Source organism: Aplysia californica, unplaced genomic scaffold (genome assembly GCF_000002075.1).
Source record: "Aplysia californica isolate F4 #8 unplaced genomic scaffold, AplCal3.0 scaffold00255, whole genome shotgun sequence".
NCBI lineage: Eukaryota > Metazoa > Mollusca > Gastropoda > Aplysiida > Aplysiidae > Aplysia > Aplysia californica.
The window spans coordinates 288,355-304,672 of record NW_004797525.1 but is presented as its reverse complement, the minus strand read 5'-3'; the positions used below and the strand labels follow the sequence as shown (position 1 = coordinate 304,672).

The following is a 16,318-nucleotide window of genomic DNA, read 5'->3' as shown; positions in this document are numbered from 1 at the left end:
CAAAAACGACAGTAAACCGGAAGAACGTGTAATCCCCAATTTTTTTTTCTGCACTATTATATTTGAGCAATGTCTCCAAATTGATACCACAGCTGAACCAAAGGAAATACACCGTGCCTGCAGGCATTCCCACAGATTTCGATTAAAGCGGACTCTGGCGTATTTCCCCTCTGTGAATGTGTGCGCTTTGTGAGCTGGGCTTATATTCTTGTATGACATATGTGAGGCAGCGTGGTGAAATCAGACGCTCGTCAAAATAACAAAATCGGAGAAATAGGTCTTTTTCAGCAAGTTTGGAAATTTTTATCCAATTTTTATTTTTTAGCTAAACATCTTTTAGGTCCATGTAAAAACACATTTCCATGTGAATTTTACTGAAAAACATTGATTAGAGGCACAAAATATGTCATTTTTCTGTTTTAAAAGACTCTTTGTCTATTGGAGTTACTAAACTTTGGCAGCCATTTTCTCGCTAATTTCACCACTAAAACCAGGCGACCCCCTCACTTCATTCAATCGCAAATATCTTGAATTCTATTCAAGATAAATGGATATTTATTTCATTGGAAGCAAGGCGAATAAATAAACTTTACGCTGATACCAATAACTCCACATGGCCAAAAATTGACGAACGCCTAATTCCACCGCGTCGTGACACATATTTCAAAATCTCAGAATTGTAAAAGTCCCTAGTGAGTCGATATGCCATAGCATTCTGTGATATGAAATAATGTCATAATTAACATGATTTTTACCTTTACGCTTTGTTTGATATCATTTTTGAGTCCCCTTTTTTCCCTCGACGCAGCTGATTCTTTCGCTATGTGCATGTTGGACTGGATACACATTTTTCTTATTTCTTTAATGCCTTCTATTATCACACAACAAATCGCTACATTAGAATTACAAAGTTCTATCTGACATTTTCTACCTTGTTGAGTTACTTACTAAAACCATAAGGTCAGAAACCAAATGTTCCGTCTGCTCTATCGAAATCGGAGATCATTCGGAGGCGTTATCATCAAGATATTATTCGAAGAATTGCATTTTAAAAAAGCTTAGCATGCTGGGATACTCAAAGTTTTAAACGTCAAATTTCTCAAAAAGGCACTGCCCTGAGCAGACAGAACTCTATAATTCTAGGGAAGTGATATGTAGACTTACGCTGTCACAATAATGCTCCCAATCACTCACTCTTTTCTACATGATCGCAACATTGATGTTATCTTCTCATTTTTCTTTCCTTTTGTTTAGAATTAAATTCTGTCTCTCCTCTTCAAGTCAACTCTTGTCAATATTGACAGCCATATATTTGTATTGATATGATGCTTTATCATTTTCTAAAAGTCTATTTATTTACATTGGTGACCTTTTGGTAACCTTTGAACTGAATATTCTATTCTTCCTTCAAAGGATTGTTGTTGACCTATGTACAAGTATGTCTACTTACAACATTTTTCTATATATCAGATCTCTACTTTAACTGTAACCACAATTCTGATGAATAAATCAACAAAAAGCTGTGAAACTGGTTATTTTTTCTCAGAATATGAGAGAGGGGGGGAGAGAGAGAGAGAGACAGAAACAGAGAGAGACAGAGAGAGACAGACAGACAGACAGACAGACAGACAGACAGGGAGAGACAGAGAGAGACGGAGAGAGAGTGCAGTGAGAGACAGATGGAGGGAGTGGCAGAGAAAGAAAGAAAGAAAGGGGGAAGTGCCAGAGAGCGAGAGAGAGAGAGATAGAGAGAGAGAAAGACAAACGTATGAATCACAAAAGAGAGAGAGCAACTAGCAATAGCAGTCGATATGAAATAATACGATAGATTATAACGACCGCTAATGTTCACGTCCTCATTGACATAATTTAGATCATTTAAGAGGTAGGCTGCTTTGGCCCTGCCCCGCGACCTCAGTGCTTTCTTGTCGTGTCTCCATTTTTTAACCTGCCTCGCAACCTCAGTGCTTTCTTGTCGTGTCTCCATTTTTTAAACAGTGAAAATGTGACTTCTTCTTAACCCTTTCCGTACACCCTGGGGTCATTTTGGACCCTGGGGTTATATTCTTCACATTTTAGAATACTTCTAGGACGAAGATCTCTTTAAAACATTCAGTATTTCTCAAAAAAATCATTTTAACAGACTGCTATGCAAAGCGTACGGATCGGATTAAAGAGTAAATTTACTCTTTAGAAAGTGGTGGCACAGAGTTCCCCACATAGTATGGATACGATAGTAAAACACGATGTAGGGAAAGGGTTAAGTGGTGGAACAGGTTCCCCACGTCGTATGGGTACAATATTAAAACACGACCTACGGATAGGGTTAAGCTCACTCTTTGTTATGAACTGTTTTCACTGTTATTAAAAATGGAGACAGGACAAGAAAGCACTGAGGTCGCGGCCTCTCACTCAAGGACTACTCCATGGGATGCATCATCCCTGCACACGGACAGAGTCACTCCATAAAATAACATCCCCATGCAGTAATCGAACTCATTTCTTTTTTAAAAAGTTTTAGTAGAGGTTTTACCGCGCTCGCAACACAATAAGGTCATATAAGTGCCGAAGATTAGAAGTGTTACAAGAGAGTAACAAACACAAAAAAAGAAGGGGGGTAGATAAAGACGATAGATGTTTGATAGGAAACAAGGAGCAAACCACACTGGAGCACCCGCCAACCACCCACTAACTCGTCTTTTCTGCGTGCTGCGGCAAAGAGACTTACCGTTACACCACTGGTGGCTGTTGGAAGGTTACACACTGAATCAAACTGGGAAACACACTGCCATAAGCTGACACTCATAAAACACAACACTTCACATATTTAGTTTTAGTAGAGGTTTTACGGCGCTCGCAACTGTATAAGGTCATATGAGTGCCAGAAGATTAGAGGTGTTGCAAGAGAGTAAGAAACATAAAAAAGAAGGAGGGAAGATTGAGAAGATAGATTTTTTTATAGGAAAGAAGGAGCAAACCACACCAGAGCACCCGCCAACCACCCACTTCACAGGTTTAGGAGTAGAAAAGAAGGGCAAACAAAAAACACAGGAAGTAAAAAATCATTTATTTTACATGATGTAAATCGTATAAATAAGATACAAATATTATGAACATCTCAAAACGCAATAAGTATGGCCAAAAAAAAAAAGGACTCCGTTTTGAATATACCTCTGTTGTTGAGAACAAGTTTGTAAAATCATCACTGTATTGGCCTGTTGAGTGCCCCCACCCAGGAATATGATGTGCAATGTCTGCGTAGCGCTGTGCCGATAACTTGGTTACCCATTGTATTAACATGCTCGCGAAAAATGCGTAATAATTCTTTCCCGTGAAAAATGGCCATATTGGTGGCACTGTGGAAAAAATTAGGCGCTTGTCAAAATAATGAAATTGAAGAAACCAATACTTTTCTGCCCATTGAGCAAATTTTATTAAATTCTTTTTTTTTTTTTTTTTTTTTTTTTGCTCAACACCCTTTATATCCAATCAAAATATTCCTCTGTGTATTTAACTGAAAAACCAATAGCTCTTTACATCCCAAATCTGACCAGCACCTGATTCCATAGCATCATGACACCTTATATTTTAATCCTAGAAATAAAGTGACAAGGTCAAGTCTCAATGAAAAAAAGAAAGCTGAACTTCTTGTAAATCACACCAAAAATTTAAACATGCCTTTTTTCCAGATTTCTTTTATGCATCAGTACCAATCAAACATTAAATTCTCCATAAAAACAGGTCAAGATAATAAATAACAGAGAGGGGCAAAAATCATAGAGTTTGATTGTGAAAAAAACATAATATAAGCATACAACAGAACATTGATGAAGGAGTAATTCAGGTAACATGGGAGTTATACACAGTGTGCACTGCCAATCAAATTCAGTCGAACTGTGAGTTGGGGCCTTCAAGATTTTCCTTCATGGAGCGGCGAAAGCTGCCATCTTGGATGAATTCCACTCCCAGTATTGAAAAACAAACGCACTTCATTTTGAAGGTCACAATCAAATTCAGTCAAATTGTTCTTTCTAAAAAATAAAAAAATGGTAGCTTTCACCTCTCCACTGAGAAAATCTGTCTTGCCCTGACTAAATCAAATAAATTCAATTGGCAGTGTGCACTCAGTATTAAATAACAACTCTAGAAAAATTAGAAACTAGTAGAAAATCAACAATTTATACAACTCATTACAGATCCGATGTAGTAATACTAATTGGAAAGCGCAAAGGAACCAATAAATATACAAACAAACTTTGCCAATGTCTCTGGTGTATAGAGTCACAGATTATCTGGGGGGATAAGTAGACACAGATGAAGCCCTCCAGCTATCCTGCTGTAACCTTCAAGTCAAACCATCGATCACAATCATCTGAGTAAGTCTGCACAGTCGAAGAGAACATTTTGACAAGATTTGGACATTTCACACACTCAACAATAATTCCTATAATCACAGGAGTCAACAAAGTATTAAAGTTAATTTAAAGTCAGTAATCACCAAAGCCTGAAGTATAAATACACTGACTGGAATCCACTTAAACCAAACACGGTTAATCCGAAAACATCTGTAAACCGCAAGAAAATAAAATCCCAGATTTTTTTCTCTTCTATTTGAGGAACCTCTCGAAACCAAAACCACAACTAAACTGAGGAAAATCTGACTGTCCCGGAACTTTCCGTTTAAGCAGACTCCATTTATAGAACAAAAGGTCAAATCCGTGTGACTGGAATGAGTTTTTCCCTCATGTGAGATGAGGGTTTTGTATATCAAATACCGTATCTGACAAGCTACCCACATCAGGCATGGGTGGAAATGAAGCTCTTAAATGCTCCAAATGTGGCAAACTTTTCTGTGTCAAAATAGATTTTCTTGGCCGTAGCGTAGCAGAAGCCTCAAACTGTCTCAAACTTTATTTCTTCTATTTCTCTTTGAAGAAATATTTTCCTCTGCAGATGCATTGGTCCTCATAAGGCGTTGATGGATGAACTATGATTATCTAACAACAAATCACAAGGGTAACACAAGTCACTGAGGTGGCAACTGTGAATGACAGTTAACGTATTACACACCCATCAATATAACCAAGACAATTTAGGAGGCAGGCTCCTTATAATCTACTAAAGCTTGCAACAAAAATATTGCCGATGTTTGACGCAGGATATCTCAAAGACTACAAAACCGATTGCCTTCATATTTTGAGAAGAGCTTAGTATCCATCTCATCCACAGGGAAATGCAATCAATTCTCCGAAATTGTGGCTGGTTAATTAATTACGATGCATCATTACTAATTCAATACAAGTTTTACAGAAAACACGTGCTGAAAGTTGGACAAATTGTAAACCTCCTCAATTTTTTTAGATGAACCAACACATCCGGCAACAATTTCGTTACAAGCTATAGTTACCAGGGCCAAGTGAAACACAACATCCCAGCTGACTAACGGAGAAACTTGACAAACTGACATCTCCACGTGCGGATTTATCTCCCACCCTCTGTGTTGAAGTGAAAGGCCCTTGAGCCTAACCATTCCAACACAGAGCCTAGGAAATGAACCAGCTGACAGACGCTAACTTTGGAACATGCTCAGGCCTATGACTTTTTTTCCATATCATCACTACGCTAGCGAAATGGCATAACTGAGAAGAGTGCCAAAATGGAACTAGCCTTTTATGTTGTTTGTTGGTATTATAAAATATCTATCTTCTGGTAAAACCAACACAAACATATATGGGTTGGCAGTCACAAGAGAAACATGCATGGCAAGATTTACCATAATTAGATCGTAAACAGTCTAGTAAAACAGTTTCTTTCCATTTATCTCAAAAGTAGCATAAATGAGAAGAGCCATTCTGCTAGCTCAGTCATGATATGCAGCAAATGCCTCAGAAGCATGTCAATTTTTTTTTTTATTGGGGGGGGGATTATTTTTTTTTAATAGTAGAGCTCGCTTTTTTGGGATTGATTAAGCCTTCGTAACATTAAAAAATGTTAAATCAACACAGTGAAATTTTCACAGGCCTCATTTGATGCGACTTCTGCATGACAATCATTCATGGGAATATACTTTATACATATATATATAGCTATACATGCAAAACATGTTATGAGCAAAATGGAATGATCAAAGCCTTCACAACAGCTAGAACTAGAAGACAAACTTGCAAAACATACAGCGTTGTCGCCTAAGTAAACTATCATTTGTACAGTAAAGTAAAAAAACAAATACTTAGAAATTTTAACAATAGATACACGATTATTGAAACTGCATTCTCTTTCACTTTCACCATTAAACAGAAATAACACAACGCTGAGTATTTTTCTCGTCACACTCAGAGCCATTTCAGCCAATTTTTTTTTTTTTTAGTAAGTGTTTTACTGCACTTGCAACACAATAAGGTCATATATAAGTGCCAAAGATTAGAGGTGTTACAAGAAAGTAACAAACACAAAAAAGAAGGAGGAAAGATATGGACAATAGATGTTTGATAGGAAAGGAGGAGCGAACCACACCAGAGCACCCGCCAACCACCCACCAGGAGTAAGTGATTATGTGTTTCAACTAGCAGGTAACTTTGCTTTAACAGGGCATATGCACAGTAACACATATTATGCAATTATGCGCGATATATATAAAAATAAAATGAAGACAACTTTGAAATCACCTTGTACATTCAGAGAAATCACCTTGTCCATTCAGAGGCTATCACATTTAAAACCGAATAACAGCATAATAACGACCACAACATTCCACCTCTCAGTAGTATGCCGGTCTGTCACTATTTCTTTTTTTTTAGTTTTAGTAAGAGTTTTACAGCCCTTACAACACAATAAGGTCGAATAAGTGCCGAAGATTAGAGGTGTTACAAGAAAGTAAAACACAAAAAAGAAGGAGGTGAGATTAAGATGATAAAAAATTTTTATAGGAAAAAAGGAGCAAACCACACCAGAGCACCTGCCAACCACGGTTTGTCACTGGGCCTTCACAAATTTGCCAGTACACCGTTATGGCATATATAGAGCCCAGCTCAACACCTGAATGGTTACCCCAAAAGGACGAACGAATTTTCATGTAGATCTAGTTGTTTTTGCTTCTCATTACAGGGATGCCAAATGATTTTTGAAAAAAAAACCTGAAAATGAGCGGAGCATAACTTTCAATGAGCAACAAAAACATCTCTCTTACCTCTCCCCTTCCCTTTGCAAGTGTAGGAAAAAAAAATGGAAAAACAGGAGATTTGGCATCCCTGTCTTTAGGAATAGATTCTAAGCCAAGTAAGAGAGATTTTAGGGGTTTTTTTCAAAGTTTTACGGCAATTGCAAACATATAGGTCATATAAGCACAGAAGATTGGTGGCGTTACAAGAAAATAACATACAAAAATCACATGGAAGAGAGGAAAGGACAATAGATGTCTGACGGGACAGAAGGAGAAAACCACATCGGAGCATCCAGCAACCACACACATTAAACAAAACAAACTCACAGGAACCAAAAGATGTTTGAACTGATGAGAACATAAACTAAAAATTGTCTATGCTTCAAAAAACTGCAAAATCAAAGACAGGCATCTCTTTGACTATAATACTAAAACAGGAAAAAAATCTTCCATTTTGATTTTTGTTTTTTTATAGTAGAGGGTTTTACGGCGCTCGCAACTGCATAAGGTCATATGAGCGCCAAGGGGTGGGTGTCAACAGAGAAGTCTTTACAGGGAATCAGACTTATTCTGCTCACCTCTCTAGCTTCAACAGCACAAGGTCTGCTTCGACTATCAAGGCACCCCAAAAATAGCAGGTCACAAGAAAGTGACAAACATACAAAAGAAGTAGAGGAAAATGACAATAGTAAGGATCAGGAAAGAAAAAGCAGCAGTTCCCTGTTGTAGATCAGGCACAGTTATGAGCGTGACAAGAATCAGCCCATTTACAATTCTACTGTGCTTGAACGAGAAATGTCCCCCCCCCCCCTTTGGGAATGGCCTAAAGACACTTCAGTCAGTGACACCACCCTAGGGGGTGAATGGATGTTTGGTAAGAAAGAAGGAGAAAAACACATCAGAGCTCCAACAACCACCCACACTAAACAAAACAAAACTCACAGGAACCAAAAGATGTTTGAACTGATGAGAACATAAATTAAAAATTGTCTGTGCTTTCAAAAAACTGCGAAATCAAAGACAGGCACCTCTTTGACTATACTACTAAAACAGGAAAAAAATCTTCCATTTTAAATGGCTCCTCAAAACCTATCAATCTTGCAAGAAGGTAACCTCCCACAAACAACTCTTACAATCAAATAAAAATAACTTTAAAAAAACAAAAGAAAAACATTAGCACAAAAAGTTTTGAAACAAGCAACAACGCAGGAAAAATATCTTTAAAAAAACCCAACTTAATTCTAATATACACACGTCTATCTCGCATGGGTTATAAAATTATTACTATATACAGTTGATGAGTAAGGCTTAAACCGAACATGGTCAATCCGAAAACAGCGGCAAACCAAAGAAAAGAGAATCCCCATTGTAGGAGGCTTATTTCACTATTTGAGCAATAGCTCTCAACAGAAAACATGGCTAAGCGAACAAACAAAAAAAGCGGGAGCGGGACAGAGGGTGCCCACCTCAACACTCAAAAGAGCTGAGGAATTTTATTTGCTTGTTTTAGTAGAGGTTTTACGGCGCTCGCAACTGCATAAGGTCATATGAGCGCCAGAAGAATAGAGGTGTTACAAGAGAGTAATAAACATAAAAAAGAAGAAGGGGAGATAAGGATGATAGATGTTAGATAGGAAAGAAGAAGCAAACCACACCAGAGCACCCGCCAACCACCCACGAGCTGAGGAATGTAGCACTAACATGATCTAAACAATCGACTACTAACCAGTTGTGGTAGCCATCTCCAGTTGGGGATATGGCAACACTTACGACGTGTAACTTACCAAAAAACGTTATAAGAGTGAAGAAACCTTCTTTTTTTTTTTTTTACTTATTTACTCATGTATTTATTTGTATGTAAAACATTTTCCTGTGTGTTTACTCTAAATCAGTCAGTTACCCAACGATTTTGTTTTAGAAAGTGTTTTACGACACTTGCAACACAATAAGGTCATGTAAGTGTCGAAGACCAGAGGTGTTACATGAGAGTAACAGCCACAAAAAAGAAAGAGGGGAGATAAAGACGATAGATATTTGAAAGGAAAAAAGAAGCAAACAACACTAGAGCACCCGCCAAGTACCCACGCCATGGAACTTTGAGCGGACAAAAATTGTTACAGCCACACACACAGTCAGTCGCCCAATGACGGCATATTCCACAGACAAGAGTCTTTTCTTATCAATACCGACATAAAGCAGTCCGCACTTTTACAGACTGGTGAAATAACACTCACCACACGGACGTTTCAACATTTATTGCACGCCCGAACACAGCAGCATAGATGATAGACACACGTATTGGACATCACACACCACAGTGAGATAGATGTTTGACACACGGACATCATGACACCAAATTGTCACACAACAACACAGCAGCATAGATGATTGACACATGTATTGGGCATCACACATCACAGTAAGATAGATGATTGACACATGCATTGGACATCACACATCACAGTAAGATAGATGATTGACACATGTATTGGACATCACACATCACAGTAAGATAGATGATTGACACATGTATTGGACATCACACATCACAGTAAGATAGATGATTGACACACAGACATCATGACACCAAATTGTCGCACAACAGCACAGTAGAATAGATAATTGACACACATTGGACATTATGACACAAAATCGTCACACAACAGCACAGTTGCACAGATAATTGACACACATATTGAACTGTAAACACAACGACACAGTATCTCAGATGACTTAACACTTACTGGACATAAAGACACAAAATTGTCACGCAATGACACAGTAGCATAAATGAATGAACACTTACTGGACATAAAGACACAAAATCGTCACGCAATGACACAGTAGCATAAATGAATGAACACTTACTGGACATATAAACACTTATTTATCACAAATTTTTTAACCAGTAAGATAAGATACAGAGAAATCAGTATTCCGAATTATGTAGGAACTGAAATATATGCAAGCCACAGCCTACACTGTCCTTGATCTGCACAAGTAACGAGACTTAGTTTAGTTAAGTAACAGTTTTACAGCACTTGCAACACAGGCTGGACATTCAAGCCACAGTCTCAGCAACGCAAGTACAATTAAAATACATCAGGCACCAAATTTATTTATAGTTCAAATTTTACGGCACTTGCAACAAAAATTGGTCATATAAGTACCAAAGATTAAAGTTGCTACAAGAGAGTAACATATCAAGAAAAGGAAGAGGTGAAATATGGGCGATCAGTGTTTGAAAGGAAAGAAGGAGCAAGCAAACCGCACAGGAACACCCACCAACCACCCGTCCAGCACCAAAGAATCAAAAGATTCGGAAATGTAACAAGAATGGCAACCTGGCAACCAACATTCAGGCCAAGCAACATTTGAAGATAAAAAAATTGTTCTTTTTAAATCAAATACTTCGGAAAAGGGACGGCTCGTCCCAACTTTTAAATCAGCGCGAGGAATGATTGATGATAATTCTTCGTGCACCCCAACGACACAAAGTACTTGTTTGATTTAGTAGAAGTTTTACGGCGCTCGCAACTGCATAAGGTCATATGAGCGCCAGAAGATTAGATGTGTTACAAGAGAGTAACAAACATAAAAAAGAAGGAGGGGAGATAAGGACGATAGATCTATGTTTGATAGGAAAGAAGAAGCAAACCACACCAGAGCACCCGCCAACCACACAAAGAACATCATTCAGGAGACGGGCTGCTTCAACTCACACCAGCACGTCAAGTCAGGGCCAACTCAGAATGAGTGGGATACAACAACACTGCAGCAGACACAAAAAGATACTTGATAAATATCTTCTACAACAACATTGCAGCAGACACAAAAAAAGATACTTGATAATGTTGTTGTAGTTGTTTTCAAATCCCCTTAGCTGCAAGCATTTCGCTCTTGGCAGCGCAATGCCTCCCTCAAGTAACCACATGTCCTTGTCATCTGGTCAACACCAGAGAAAGGTACTTGATAAATATCTTCCCTATCCTGTCCCCGCGGTTTTATGCAAAAATATTTCTGAAATTATGCAAACTGAGCCCAAACAGGTGAAATTATGCGATTCTGTTAATTTTAACAAAGAATGATAAAGGAAAATAATCGGAAATTATGTAAAAATTTATCAAATTTTGCTTAATAATGCGGGGTGAATTAAACCCCGGGGACAGCCTATCCAATGCCTCACAGATGCCTGAAGAGCAAGATAGACACAGTAATGATACAAAATGTCATGTGGCAAACTCTTCTCTGCCAGAATTGGTGTCATTGCCTCCCCTCTCCCCTCCCCCCAAAAAAAGACCCACCAACAGCCCTCCCCTCCCACCTACCCCACTCCCCTCCTCCATCCAGAAATATAAACAGTGTACAGCAAAAATATATAATTATTCATTAATATATAAATAAATATTCATATTGTTCCCTTAATGTAAAAGAAGCTTTAATACTTAAAACAGCTCAAACTGTGGGACTCTTCTCCGCTAAAACTGGCCTTATCAGCCATAGCAGAAACCACAAATCATCTTAATGCTTACATCTTCTGTTTTTATTAATAAGAAATACTCTCTTCTGCGAATGTACTGGTCATCGTCAGACATTGACGGGTGAACTATTATTTTTAGCGATACGCAGACAACACATGAAGTTCTTTGCCCCGGATCTTGTCTCTCAAAGGATATTCCACAATTGATATTTATTTTTATAGTAGAGGGTTTTACGGCGCTCGCAACTGCGTACGGTCATATGAGCGCCAAGGGATGGATGTCAACAGAGAAGTCTTTACAGGGAATCAGGCTTACACTGCTCACCTCTCTAGCTTCAACAGCACAAAGTCTGCTTCGACTATCAAGGCACCCCGGGAATAGCGGGTCACAAGAGAGTGACAAACATACAAAAGAAGTAGAGGAAAAATGACAATAGTAAGGATTAGGAAAGAAAAAGCAGCAGTTCCCTGTTGTAGATCAGGCACAGTTATGAGCGTGACATTGATGAATCAGTCCATTTACAATTCTACTGTGCATGAACGAGAAATGTCCCCCCTTTTGGAATGGCCTAAATACACTTCAGTCAGCCACAAGTCTTGAAACTGGAATAAGTCTACTATAAAAAGCAAAGACATCATTACGAAACAAACCACAAACCATCTTAATCTACCGATGACTGTGTCTGCACAGGGGCAGATCCAGGAAAAGATGGACAGAGGTGGCTCAGGGAAACATTAGTCGAGAACAACATAACCATGCTACAGGCGACACAACAAACGAGAGAAAGACGCTTGCCTCTCCCCTCCACACAATAAATTATTCCATTTAGAGGCCGGGAAAAGTAAAAAGTAAGTAAAGTTACATGTCCTCACAACAGTACTGGACAAAAAAAAAAGACAAATGTGAGGCACAGTGGTGAAATCAGGCGCTCGTCAAAATAATCAAAGTGAAGAAACTGGCATTTTTCCACGGGTTTGTGAATTTTTGTTGAATTTTTGCTCTTTGGCTCCACACCTTTCATGCCTATTAAAGAACACATTTCTGTGCGGATTTTACTTAAAAACGTTTATTAAAGGCATAAAAATGTAAATTTTCAGTTTCCATGGGCTCTTAAGCTAAGGAAATAACTCATCTTTGGTGGCAGTCAGTTTTCTGAAGAATTTTACCTCTGAAACCAGGTGACCCCACCTCCTTCATTCACAAATGTCTCAACTTCTGTTCAAGATAAAAGGGTATTTCTTTCATCCAAAGCCAGACAAATGAACAAGCTTTAAGATGATACCAATAACTCCCCACACCCAAAAATTGACGAGAGCCTGATTCCACCACGTCGTGACACAAATCAAGGAACCCCCCCCCCCCCCCCCAAACCCCCATATATCAAATGTGTGCAGCAAATATATATAATTTTATATATATATATATACAGATATATATATATAGATATATATATATATATATATATATATCAATAAATATTGATTTGTTCCCCAATAGATGCAAGATAGAAACGCTTACTCAAAAGGACGAGGCATGGAAGTTGGCCCTCGGTTCCTCAAAATCACTAGAAAACACGAGCAGCAGTTATTTTTATACAAGCTGCAGCGCCGTGTGTAATTTGTATCACAAGACACCACGTTTATGATTCTGTGTGGCATCGTGGTGAAATCAGACACTCGTCAAAATAAAGAAATCAAAGAAATCAGTAATTTTCCATCCGTTGGGCAGTTTCTATCGATTTTTTTTGTTTTGGCTCGACTCCTTTATGTCAATCGGAAAACACATTCCTGTGTGGATTTTACTCTTTTTTTAAAAAATGTTTATGGGCACAGAAAAGTGTAATTTGTAGTTTCTAAGCACTCTCATTTACTCTCAGGCTTTGGAAGTCACCAAAACTATGAAGGCCATTTTCTAGCTAATTTAATCTTTCCACGGACACCAGGCAAAATTCCCACCTCTTTCAACTACCAATACCTTTTTTTTTTTTCAAGATAGATGGGTGGTTTGTCATTAACATCAAGACAAATGAACACGTTATAAGATGACACCAATAACTCCATATACCCCAAAATTGACGAGCGCCTGATTCCACCATATTGTGACACATTTACTCATAGTCGTAGTAACTGTGATGAAATTAGAGTATAACTTCTTTACAGTTTTCATCTTTAGGTTGGAAGGCTCTTTCTCCTCCCCCCCCCCCCCCACCCCCCCAAGCAAGTTCACAGCCAGAGAAATATCACTGATTTGTCACCAGCACAAGGAAATAGATCTATGAAGACAACGTTACCTTCTCCAAAAATATAATTCCAAAAGAAGGGTTAGCTTCAAGTAAAGAGAAGCACATCTAGCACAACACTGGTCACTCACTCAGTGCAGTGACAAAGGGAGACGGACAGGCAGCAACAAAAAAAAGAAAAGAAACGGTAGGGTTAGTGTTCAGGCAAATTAAACAGGAAATGGTTACATTCATCCCCCTTCCCCTCCTCCCATCCCCCCTCCCCTCCGCCACACCCCCACCACTCACTTACAAGTACAAGAAATGATGGATAGAGGGGGTCAGAAAAACATTTGACAAAAACAATAATGCCATTAATAGCACGCAACAGGCGATACAACAAACAATTTAAGAAGACAAAAATGTTTGCTTTTCTCCTCGACACCGTACGGTAAAAGTTGGCAGGAAAAAGTCAAAGTAAAGTAAGTAGGGTTACGAGAGCAGCCTTCAGTGACTGATGACTCCGTTTGACTGACGACGAGATAACAATGGCCTTGTCTGGACTGTCCTTAACATTCACTGTCACCTCCTCTTTGAAGCGTGTGTGTTGAACAAGCAGTCGAAAAACATGGATAATTTTGAATAAACCTGGACTTGCTTGAATGGGTGGTATGGCCATCGCGTAAATATACATCGGTGGTCTGATTCAGAGGGGCACAGTTCGCGTTTACATAAGTACGTTCACTGTCACCTCCTCTTTGAAGTCTGTGTGTTCCGTAAAAGTGTCGAAAAATCAGAATATAATATTCCATCAACAGAATAATAACGTTCTCCAAGACAGACTAGCACGAAGATCTCGGAGACTCTTGCACTGCAAAACAAGAATAAAAATACATTATATCATTAGCCAGCTGTTAAAATGTACTATAAGATGCTCGAAATTGTGAAAATATCGTTTTTTTTATTGAAGTTTAGCCACCCGTAGTATTGGTTACAAGAGCTAAGGAAATATTTTGTCAAATTCAACAAATTCTAAATGTCAAAAAATGCTAGAAAAGATGCATAAAGTGGGTACTCTTGTTAAAAGAATGAAATCACGTTTTTTTTTGTCTCTAATGAAAAATTTTGCTTCTTCAGCTTGGAAATTTTAAAAGTTACCGTCGATGTACAAGTCATAACAATGTTCTCATTAATTATTTATACCATGTGCATGTGACTGTGGGTCTATAAATTGAGAGTAAACATATCATATTATGTGTATGTGTATGTATACATAAGTGTGTGAGAGAAAGTGTGAGAGAGTAAGTGATTGTAAGTGTAAAAGTATTATATTATGTGTGTGTGTACATGTGTGTGTATGAGAGAATGTGTGAGAGAGTATGTGATTGTAAGTGTAAAAGTATTACATTATGTGTATGTGTAAGTATGAATGTGTGTGAGAGAATGTGTGAGAGAGTATGTGACTGTAAGTGTAAGCATGTTATATTATGTGTGTGTGTACATGTGTGGAAGAGAGAATGTGTGAGAGAGTATGTGACAGTAAGTACAAGCATATGTGAAGTGTGCTGTCAAAATGAGTTATTTCTAGGATTCAAACCTTATGGAAATAGATACATCACATTTATAGGAGGAGTTTTTACAAATTATAAATTTTAAATAATAAAAGACAGGTTATAGTTAAAGAATATGGCATCAACAGCAAATCTACAAATTTGACCCCAACTTTGATTTTTGGCCAATATCTCCATTTGTGGATTCAGAGAAGTCAGCACACCGCACATATTATATTATGTGTGTGAGTACATGGGTGTGGAAGAGAGAATGTGTGAGAGAGTATGTGTGTATGCTCTCACCTACATAATAATTTCATTTATATAATAGCACATATCACCTTCTACAGCATGCTTTACAACCAACAATACCCCAGCAGACCATAGAACTCTCAGAAACATTCACAGCTTCCCAGGAACCATACAGTGCAAGCAGCTGATTAAGCGCTCAAACACTAACAAACTGACAAGATCTTTCACTGTCTATAGCTGTGTACCCATCCATTCCCACCTGGGTGAAGTGAGGAAAATTTGTGCAAAGTGCCTTTCCCCAAAGACACAACATCCGGCCCCTGACCCATGACCTTTCACTAACGACCCCCGTCCGCATTCTTCTTCTTCAGCTGTCCATAGCTCAAGCAGTATGCATGATACAGCTTTGCCCATAACCTTTTGGTCGCGAGCCCGACTGCCTAATACATTTCATTCTATTTAAGCCCATTTGCCAAATCCAACCCCACCACTACCTCACTTACATTCAATCCACCTCTCCCCCTTTCATTCATCCCCCACCACCCTCTCTCACTTTCTCAGTCTTTAGGTCCATGTAACAAATCCCCCTCCCCCACAATCCCAAACCTCACTTACTTAACCCCCACCCCCCTTCACAACCCCCAACCTCACTTACAAA

General features: G+C 38.5%; 1 protein-coding gene across 1 annotated transcript in view; it reads right to left on the bottom strand.

The window, feature by feature from the left end:
* Positions 1-13,387: 13,387 nt before the first annotated feature.
* The window catches only part of LOC106010998, a gene marked incomplete in the record, with an annotated part of 12,533 nt that continues 9,602 nt past the window's right edge, over positions 13,388-16,318 (bottom strand). Inside the window, 1 exon segment of the mRNA XM_035970342.1 lies at positions 13,388-14,729. Within this exon segment, the coding sequence (XP_035826235.1) occupies positions 14,701-14,729 (29 nt within the window).